This window comes from Tribolium castaneum, unplaced genomic scaffold, assembly GCF_031307605.1.
Source record: "Tribolium castaneum strain GA2 unplaced genomic scaffold, icTriCast1.1 ptg000022l, whole genome shotgun sequence".
NCBI lineage: Eukaryota > Metazoa > Arthropoda > Insecta > Coleoptera > Tenebrionidae > Tribolium > Tribolium castaneum.
Window position 1 is genome coordinate 2,069,687 of NW_026986634.1, and position 11,049 is coordinate 2,080,735.

The following is an 11,049-nucleotide window of genomic DNA, read 5'->3' on the forward strand; positions in this document are numbered from 1 at the left end:
AACTTATATCAAACTGACTAAAAACGTCTTATTTTAGCACAAAACAAAAGATTTGCGTTATAGTCTTAAAGCTGATTCATGCCACAGTTTGGATAAAAACCAATTATTTTTGTTAATTCATTGTTACAAACAAGAAACCTTACATCAAAGAAACTGAAAACTTCTTATTTAGGCACAGAAATTCGAATTACGTTTCAGTCTGGACAAAAACTGCTTACTTTAGACGATCCTTTGTTTTGAATACAAAAACTTACATTAAAAAGATTAAGAACGTCTTATTCTGGCTGAAAACTGCAAATTATATATTACTCTAGATAAAAGCAATTTATCCTGATTACTCCTTTACTTAGAATAGAGTAAACTTGTATAAAACTTAATAAAAACTTTAAATTTTGTCTCAAAGAAATAATTTACGTTATAGTTTTGACCAGCACTGTTTATTTCAAACGATTTTATGATTCGAAACTAATGAACTTTTATGGGGCAGATGCAAAACCACATATTACCATATAAAGCGTTGTTTTAAAGCAAATTATTACCTTTTGCAACAAGAAATTTCACGTCAAAGAAACTGAAAACATCGTATCCATGCACAAATATCGAATTACGTATCAGTTTAGGCAAATACAGCTTATTTTAAACGATTCCTTGCTATAAACAAGAAAAATTTTATCAAACATATTGAAAATGTCTTATTCTTGAAAATAAGAGCAAATTATGTATCAGTTTTAACAAAAGCGGATTACTCTGTTTGATTCTATGCTTAGAGTAGAGTAAACTACTATAAAACGTAATAAAAACTTTATATTCAAGCTCAAAAGAACAAATTACGTTATAGTTTTGAGAAAAAAAAATTGAACAAGTGCAAAAGCTAATACTTTGCTTTAAAATAACGATTTATGTGGTAATATGGTATTTTGCATCTGTACTATAAAAGTTTACTCGTTTCGCTCCATTGAATCATTCGAAATAAATTATTTTGACACAACAACGAAAATAATTATTTGTTTAAACTGTAACATGTCGTTTATATAAAACGAACTAAGACGTTTGGCATCTGTTTAGTGAAAGTTTTCTCGTTTGGGGCATAAAATCGTTTGAAATTAACAGTTCTGGTCAAAACTAAACGTAAATTATATCTTTGAGACGAAATTTAAAGTTTACATTAAGTTTTATACAAGTTTGCTCTATTCTAAGCAAAGGAGTAATCAGGATAAACTGCTTTTATCCAAAGTAATACATAATTTGCAGTTTTGAGCCAGAATAAGACGTTTTTAATCTTTTTAATGTAAGTTTTCGTGTTCAAAAGAAAGAATCGTCTAAAATAAGCAATTTGTGTCCAGACTGAAACGTAATTTGATTTTCTGGGCCTGAATAAGAGGTTTTCAGTTTCTTTGATGTAAGGTTTCTTGTTTGTAACAATGAATAAACGAAAATCATTGGTTTTAATCCAAACTGTGAACTCTTAATTTCAAACGATTTTATGCCCCCAAACGAGAAAACTTTCACTAAACAGATGCCAAACGTCTTAGTTCGTTTTATAAAAACGACTTATGTTACAGTTTAAACAAAAACAAATTATTTTCGTTGTTGTGTCAAAATAATTTATTTCGAATGATTCAATGGAGCGAAACGAGTAAACTTTTATAGGACAGATGCAAAATACCATATTACCATATAAATCGTTATTTTAAAGCAAAGTATTAGCTTTTGCACTTGTTCAATTAAAGTTTGCTTACTTCGAAATATGTAGTCGTCCGAAATAATTTTTTTTGTCAAAACTATAACGTAATTTGTTCTTTTGAGCTTGAATATAGAGTTTTCATTACGTTTTATAGTAGTTTATTCTACTCTAAGCATAGAATCAAACAGAGTAATCCGCTTTTGTTAAAACTGATACATAATTTGCTCTTATTTTCGAGAATAAGACATTTTCAATATGTTTGATAAAATTTTTCTTGTTTATAGCAAGGAATCGTTTAAAATAAGCTGTATTTGCCTAAACTGATACGTAATTCGATATTTGTGCATGGATACGATGTTTTCAGTTTCTTTGACGTGAAATTTCTTGTTGCAAAAGGTAATAATTTGCTTTAAAACAACGCTTTATATGGTAATATGTGGTTTTGCATCTGCCCCATAAAAGTTCATTAGTTTCGAATCATAAAATCGTTTGAAATAAACAGTGCTGGTCAAAACTATAACGTAAATTATTTCTTTGAGACGAAATTTAAAGTTTTCATTAAGTTTTATACAAGTTTACTCTATTCTAAGGAAAGGAGTAATCAGGATAAATTGCTTTTATCTAGAGTAATATATAATTTGCAGTTTTCAGCCAGAATAAGACGTATTTATTCTTTTTAATGTAAGTTTTTGTATTTAAAACAAAGGATCGTCTAAAGTAAGCAGTTTTTGTCCAGACTGAAACGTAATTCGAATTTCTGTGCCTGAATAAGGGGTTTTCAGTTACTTTGATGTAAGGTTTCATGTTTGTAACAATGAATTAACGAAAATAATTGGTTTTTATCCAAATTGTGGCATGAATCGTTTTTAAAAGGCGAAATAAGATGTTTTTCCGCTGTACAGTGAAAGTTTACTCGTTTCAATGCATAGAACCGTTTGAAATTAACAGCTCTCGTTAAGACTATAACGCAAATCTTTTGTTTTGTGCTAAAATAAGACGTTTTTAGTCAGTTTGATATAAGTTTTCTTGTTCAAAGCAAAATATTGTCGAAAATCAACCGTTTTTGTCTAAACTGATACAAAATTCGGTGGTTTGTGTCCGAATACAAAGTTTTCAGATTCTTTAATGTTAGGTTTGCTGCTTCTAACAAAGAATCAACGAAAATATTTTGTTTTAATACAAACTGCAATATAAAATGTCTTTATAGGACAAAAAATGATGTTTGGCATCTGTTTAATAAAAATTTACTCGTTTGGAAGCATAGAATCATTTCAAATAAGCTATTCTCGTCGAAACTATAATGTAATTAGTATTTTGTGCTAGAATACAGCGTTTTTGTTAGATTTATTAACAATTTTGTCTATTTTAAGCAATGAAACGAATAGGATTAGCTGCCTTTATTCAAAGTGATACATAAATTGCTCTTTTATGCCAGATTAATACCTTTTTAGTCTGTTCGACGTAAGTTTTCTTGTTCAAAGCAAAAGATCGTCTAAAATAAGCCGTTTTTGTTTGAACTGATAAACAATTCAGACTGAGACTCAACAAAAATAATTTGTTTAAATCCACACTGATACTTTTTGACCCTATAAGAGTCCTATAAGAGTCCGAGATACGCCGTTCTCGTCAAGTCTATAACGTAATTCGTTTTTTTGTGTCAGAATACGACGTTTTCTGTCTGTTTAATATGTTTTTAATAATAATAATAACAATAATAATAATAATAATAATAATAATATTAATAATAGTAATAATAATAATAATATTAATAATAATAATAATGAAAATAATAATAGTAATAAAAGTAAGCTTAGTTTTCTAAGCAAAAATGAAGCTTATTTTGTGTGTTATATGAGCGTTTTCTCATTTCTATGCAAGAGATCATCTGTGATCTGTGTTTTTAGGCAAGAAATTGTCTAAAATTAATAACTCATTTTAAAACTGGTATAAAAACATTTACTATACAAAAGTTAATAATAATAATAATAATAATAATAATAATAATAATAATAATAATAATAGTAATAATAATAATAATAGTAATAAAAGTAAGCTTAGTTTTCTAAGCAAAAATGAAGCTTATTTTGTGTGTTATATGAGCGTTTTCTCATTTCTATGCAAGAGATCATCTGTGATCTGTGTTTTTAGGCAAGAAATTGAATAAAATTAATAACTCATTTTAAAACTGGTATAAAAACATTTACTATACAAAAGTTAATAATAATAATAATAATAATAATGATAATAATAATAATAATAATAATAATAATAATAATAATAATAATAATAATAATAATAATAATAATAATAATAATAATAATAATAATAATAATAATAATAATAATAATAATGATAATAATACTTATAATAATGAATTTCTTTCTAAATTAAAGCTTAGTTTTTCTAAGCAAAAATGATGCTTATTTTGTGTTATCTGAGCGTTTTCTCATTTCTATGCAAGAGATCATCTGTGATCTGTGTTTTTAGGCAAGAAATTGTCTAAAATTAATAACTCATTTTAAAACTGGTATAAATGTTAAGTGAAGGGGGCGCTGCTGGTGAAATTGGCGGGAAATGATGACGCGTGAGGCGCGTACGGGCAACGCCTAGTTAGTTGGAAGGACACTGTGGCAGTGTCAATGTCGTTGTTGAATCTAATTTGCTAATAAATTAGTTTTTGGGTGAATTCCGAGTTTCATTTACAGAGCAGCGGTAGGATATTGCTCAAATAATCGTTTCCGATAGAGAGTGGTGAATTGTGGTGATTTTGTGAGGAATTTGTGGGTCGCCAAGGCAAGGGCCAAAAATTGAAGTTTTGGGAATCTGTACCGTTTCATTCGTAACAAAATTGTGTTTTACGACTTGAAATCGAACAAATCAATCGGGTGCTAGCCGAATTTATCTGGTTTTTCTGATTTCTGACGAGTTCTAGGAGTTACGCAACCACACGCTGTCAATTTTCGTTTGGGTGTGGCTCAAAAGGCGCGAAAAGTTTTCTGGTGAGATTTTCGCAATCGGGCGTCACAGGTACCTAGGAAATGTGGACTCGGACGACTCGGACTCAAGTGACGATGAGCCACGGCCGAAAAGGTCCGCGCCTGGGGTCTCCACTACAGTAAATTCACCCCCAGTTTCGGCCGAGTCCGCTAGAATCGCGAGACTTGAGCAACTTGTGGAAAACTTGAATCGACGTTTGCTAAACCGCAATTTTGAGCACACATCAGGACAAGTTGGCATTAAAAGTGACCTGATTCCTGAATTCGCTCCAGGAAACCCCAATTTTAGTACCACTAAGTGGTTGCATAAAATTGACCAGTTGGCTCTCGTGAACGGTTGGGACGAACGTACAACGATTTATGGCATGATAAGTCGACTCAAGGGGTTGGCCAAGGAGTGGTACGACAATCTCGATCCCTCAGCATACGACCGGAGCTGGGATGAATGGAAACGTTTGTTACAAGCCACCTTCCCCGATCACCACGATTATGCTTCCACACTTCGTAAGCTAGTGAATAGGGTGAAGGAAGACGGTGAAACCTGGGCACAATATTATTTTGGGAAATTAAATCTGTTGCAGGCTTGTGACATAACAGGAACGAATGCAGTCTCCTGTCTTATTGATGGAATCACTGATGTGACTCTCAGAAATGGGGCTAGAGCAGGGCGTTACGTTACACCCGAAAGCTTGTACGCTGAGTATTTGTCGACTCTGAGATCCGAAGGTGACAAGCGGGATACGCTCGCAAAGCAGGCGCCTCGGGAAAGGAGGAGGTTCCTTCCAAGTCGAGTCGAAGCACAAAAACTGTATTCGTCAGTTCGGTGTTACAATTGTCGTAATCGAGGACATGTTGCGACAAAGTGCCCGAAACCAAGAATTGAGTGCAAGAAATGTGGTCGCATTGGACATGTGGATGCTGAGTGCCGACGTGGTAACGTAGTAAAAGAAAACATGTCTAAGCAGGCACTAACGACAAGTGTAGCTGACGCAAGTAATAATAAGAATTATTACATAGACATTAAGGTCAATGGTAAGCCGACGCGAGCTTACATTGACTCAGGAGCTGAACCGGTCCTTGTCAAGCAAAGTGTTGCTAGAGAATTGGGACTGATGTGGCAGCCAAGTTTACATTTGATTCGTGGTTATGGCCAGGGAATCACCAAAGTGCATGGGGAAGTCGAAGTAGAGCTAGAAGTGGATCTTGTCAAGGCAAACGTAAAAGCTTTGATCGTCGAAGACAGTGCACAACGTGTGCCTGTCATAGTGGGACAGACCTTCCTGAATGCGGGTGCTAATACGATTATAGCAAATGAGGAAGCTGTGAGAGTAGTTGACGGAAACAACGAATCGATCCAAGCATTTCTAGGCCAACTTCCGACACGAAAAGTTGCACTTTGGGCGGAAGAGGAAACAGTGATCCCTCCTCAATCCATTGGTTGCATACGAATCAAGGCAAAAGACGATGGGTGGAAAGGAGCTTATTACGTTGAAGGGTGTCAACGTCCGAGACCAGGGTTCGAACACGTTGTTCATCGGTGTGTCACATGTGATGGAGGCCTAGTGACCGTTCGCAATCTATCGCACCAAGATCTGGTCTATCGAAAGGCGCAAATCGTTGCGAGAGCTGAGCCTTGCGAGCAGGAAAGGACAGCTACGACGGTGAGTGTGTTTTCTGTGGGGAAGGTTGAGGTAAAGAGTTTTCAACGGTGGGAACTTCTTACACAAGTCAATAAGAATCTAGACCCGGCTCAGTTCGAGCAATTGTTACAACTCGTTAACGAATTTCGAGATTGTTTTGCACGAAATGTAGCGGAAATAGGTGCCACAACTGCGGCAGAAATGAAGCTAACTTTGACTGATGATAAACCTGTAATTTATCGTCCTTATCGGTTATCGCATCACGAAAGAAGAATTGTTCGAGATATAGTAAATGACTTGTTAGGTAGCGGAGTCATACGAGAATCAGACTCGCCATATTCGAGTCCCATACTGTTGGTGCGGAAGAAAGATGGGCAACACCGTATGTGTGTTGATTATCGGCAATTAAATTCGAAAACAATCAAAGATCGCTTTCCGTTACCACGAGTAGACGAACATTTGGATAAACTAAACGGTGCAAAGTTTTTCACCACACTAGATCTCGCGAGTGGGTACTATCAGATCCCAATGGCCACCGAATCGATTCCAAAGACAGCATTTGTTACGCCTGATGGGCATTACGAGTTTGTCCGCATGCCTTTTGGTCTAGCCAACGCTCCGGCAGTGTTTCAGCGAGCTATGAATAAGGTGTTGGGTCCATTACGGTTTCAGACCGCTTTTTGTTACATAGATGATCTTCTGATACCTTCCAAAGACTTTGAAACAGGTCTTAACAATTTACGAACGGTGTTTCAATTGCTTCGACAGTTCGGATTGACTCTAAAGCTGAGTAAATGTTGCTTCTTTGGAAGTCAAATAGAGTATTTAGGGCATGAGATCAGTGCGGAAGGCATTAAGCCAGGCGAGACAAAAATCAAAGCGGTGACAGCTTTTCCCAAACCAACAGACGTACACAAACTTAGGCAATTCTTAGGTTTGTGTGGGTACTTTCGAAAGTACGTGAAAGATTACGCAACAATAGCAAGTAGTTTGACGAGTCTCCTAAAGAAAGGCAGTGCATTTGTTTGGGAAGAAGCACAAGAGCGGGCTTTTCAGACTTTAAAAGACATCTTGACGAGCAGACCAGTTCTTGCAATTTACGACGCGGAAGCTGAAACGGAGTTACACACTGACGCTTCTAAAGTTGGAATTGGTGGCATTCTGTTGCAACGACAAGGTGATGGATCTTTGCGTCCAGTTATGTTTTTCAGCCGACAGACGACCAAAGAGGAACAAAGGTACCACTCGTACGAGCTAGAAACGCTAGCGGTGGTCTGTTCTCTCAAACATTATCGAGTATACTTGTTGGGGCTTCAATTCAAGGTGATCACAGACTGTAATGCTTTACGAACAACCCTTACCAAGAGAGATTTGATTCCACGAATTGGGAGATGGTGGTTGTTGACTTCTGAGTTCGACTTTACTGTAGAATACAGACCTGGCAGTAAAATGAGTCACGTTGACGCTTTGAGTAGAAATACGGTATTAGATCCTTCGGAGCCTTCAGTGGAAGTTTTGCATATTAATGTTAACGATGATGATTGGATTTTAGCTGTTCAAATGAAGGATGCGAGATGCGCATTGTTGAAGGAAATATTGGAAAAATCACCGACTAACGCTGAAGAGCGTGCCATTCACAAAGAGTATAAACTAAAAGATGGTCGAGTATTCAAACAGACTGAGTCAGGATTAAAATGGGTCGTACCAAAAGCGGTAAGACGCCAGATTTTATTAGCACACCACGATGGAATTGGCCATTTATCGAATGAGAAAACTTTGGCATCTGTGTCGAAATCTTATTGGTTTCCTTCAATGCGGAGGTATGTTCATAAATATATTTCTAGCTGCTTGGAGTGTCTCTACAATAAGGAAGCCGGAGGAAAGCAGCCAGGATTTTTGAATCCCATACCTAAGAATTCGCAACCATTGGACACATTGCACATGGATCATTTGGGACCATTTGTAAAGAGCAAATCACATAATTCTTATCTTTTAGCTATTATCGATGCATTTACTAAATTTGTCTTTCTCAGGGCCGTGCCTAATACTAAGGTGGGCCCTGTTTTATCATTTTTAGCTTCTCTTACAGGAATGTTTGGTGTACCTAAACGTATAATAGCCGATCGTGGGGCTTGTTTTTCTAGCAAAAAGTTTAAGACACATTGTACCGATTTAAACGTTAAATTAGTACTAACCGCGACTGCCACACCACGGGCTAATGGCCAGGTGGAGCGATTAAATCGTACGATTTTATCTCAGCTTGCTGCTAGCTCGAGAGAAGAAGAGAAATGGGATGACTTTGTGAGTAGAATTAGTTGGGGTATTAATTCTACGCCGAATTCGACTACGGGCAAAAGTCCATACGAATTGTTGTTGGGGTATACACCTCGACATGCTAATGACTCAATCCTCACCAACGTGGTGACAGAGGGTGTTCATGATGGTGATTTGCCACGGACACGAGCAGACGTTGCTCAGCGTGTCGAAAAGGAACAGCAGAAGCAAAAAGAGCGTTATGACAAGCGACGCTGTGCCCCAAAGAGATTTAATGCAGGTGATCTCGTGTTGGTACGCACCACGCGAGCTTCAAACGAGGGCAAAAGTCGGAAGCTGTTACCTAAATATTCGGGACCGTACCGAATTCAGAAAGTGCTCGACTACGATAGGTATGTCGTGACGGACATGCCGGGGGCGACGCGTTCCCAAAAACGATATGAGGGTGTTCACTCAGTGGACAAATTGAGACATTACGTTGTCGCCACGACGAGTGGAGACGAAACAATAGGCGATGTCAGTGACGAATGACTGAGTTCGCTGTGAAGCTGAGTGAAGTTCAACGTGAACTCACGATTTTGGGCCCAAATGTTGTTTTTAAGCGCTTTACGTTGAAACTCATGAGTTAATGATTTGTTATTGTTGTTATTGTTCTTGTTCTTGTTATTGTTCTTCTACTTATTCTTGAGGTTACTGATCTTGTTGGTGTTGGTGATCTTATTGTTGTTGTTGGTAGTGTTCTTATTGTTGTTCTTAATTAATTCTCAACGTGAGAAACACGATTATGGTTATTTTCAGATTCATTCTCAACGTGAGAAACACGATTATGATTATTTTCAGATTCATTCTCAACGTGAGAAACACGATTATGATTATTTTCAGGTTGTTTATAAATAGTTCTTAAGTGGGACTCGGGCTGTAGATGTATACTACGGCTCGGATACATGGTATTGGTTAATTACTTGTTTTAGAAACACCGGTGGTTCCCCGAGGACGTGGAACACGGAAGCGTGGCCGACTGTTAAGTGAAGGGGGCGCTGCTGGTGAAATTGGCGGGAAATGATGACGCGTGAGGCGCGTACGGGCAACGCCTAGTTAGTTGGAAGGACACTGTGGCAGTGTCAATGTCGTTGTTGAATCTAATTTGCTAATAAATTAGTTTTTGGGTGAATTCCGAGTTTCATTTACATAAAAATATTTACTATACAAAAGTTATAATCGGTTTTTAATAATAATAATATTAATAATAATAATAATAATAATAATAATAATAGTAATAATAATAATAATAATAATAATAATAATAATAATAATAATAATAATAATAATAATAATAATAATAATAATAATAGTAATAGTAACATAAGTAATAATAATAATAATACTTTTAATAAGGAAAAATGGAGCTTATTTTGTGTGTTACATGAGCGTTTTCTCATTTCTATGCAAAAGATCATGTGTGATCTGTGTTTTTAGGCAACCTAAGCCATTTTATAGTTTTTAATATTTAACAAAAATTTGCTTTAAAATAAAATGTTTGAAAAACTGAAATTAAACTAAATTAATTGTGTCTAACACTTTAGTAGAGGAAAAAGGAGGAGACATAAAAGTCACTATAGTCTTAGAGTTGTCTTTAGTCGTCATACTCATTTCTATGCAAGAGATCATCTGTGATCTGTTTTTTTAGGCAAAAAATTGTCTAAAATTAATAACTCATTTTAAAACTGGTATAAAAACATTTACTATACAAAAGTTATAATCGGTTTTTAATAATAATAATAATAATAATATTAATAATAATAATAATAATAATAATAATAATAATAATAATAATAATAATAATAATAATGATAATAATAATAATAATAATAATAATAATAATAATAATAAATAATAATAATAATAAAAATAATAGTAATAATAATAATAATAATAAAAATAATAATAATAGTAGTAATAAAAGTAAGCTTAGTTTTCTAAGCAAAAATGAAGCTTAATTTGTGTTATATGAGCTTTTCTCATTTCTATGCAAAAGATCATGTGTGATCTGTGTTTTTAGGCAATCTAAGCCATTTGATAGTTTTAAGGCAAGAAATTGGCTAAAATTAATAACTCATTTTAAAACTGGTATAAAAACATTTACTATACAAAAGTTAATAATAATAATAATAAAAATAATAATAATAATAAAACTAATAATAATAATAATAATAATAATAATAATAATAATAATAATAATAATAGACTAACACTTTAGTAGAGGAAAAAGGAGAAGACATAAATGTCACCAAAGTCTTGAGAGTCGTTTTTAGTCGTCATATTAATAACAACAACATTAATAATAATAATACTAATATTACTAAATTTGCTTATATGCAAGCCCTTAATTAAGGTAACAGTTTTTTGGTTTCTTGCTTATATCTCGAAAACAGTTACTCCTATCAATTTTTATCTT

General features: G+C 34.6%; 1 protein-coding gene across 2 annotated transcripts; it reads left to right on the forward strand.

The window, feature by feature from the left end:
- The first annotated feature begins 4,218 nt into the window (after positions 1 to 4,218).
- On the forward strand, positions 4,219 to 9,765 carry LOC135267415 (uncharacterized). Of its 2 annotated transcripts, none has more exons than XM_064359633.1 (2): positions 4,219 to 6,341; positions 9,566 to 9,765. In XM_064359633.1, the coding sequence occupies exons 1-2, from the start codon at positions 5,046 to 5,048 to the stop codon at positions 9,617 to 9,619; spliced, it is 1,350 nt and encodes a 449-aa protein (XP_064215703.1). In that variant the 5' UTR covers positions 4,219 to 5,045; the 3' UTR covers positions 9,620 to 9,765. The 2 variants fall into 2 exon arrangements, with proteins under 2 accessions (XP_064215703.1, XP_064215702.1); XM_064359632.1 differs by lacking the exon at positions 9,566 to 9,765 and adding an exon at positions 7,329 to 7,527 and having other exon boundaries at positions 4,219 to 7,276.
- Positions 9,766 to 11,049: the final 1,284 nt, after the last annotated feature.

What these genes read in the sequence shown, in the direction of transcription:
- LOC135267415 (XM_064359632.1), top strand. Translation starts at nt 5,046, where the DNA reads ATGATAAGTCGACTCAAGGGGTTGGCCAAGGAGTGGTACGACAATCTC. An exon ending in TTGTGTGGGTACTTTCGAAA is followed by an intron (nt 7,277 to 7,328) that starts GTACGTGAAAGA and finishes AGTCTCCTAAAG; the next exon opens with AAAGGCAGTGCATTTGTTTG.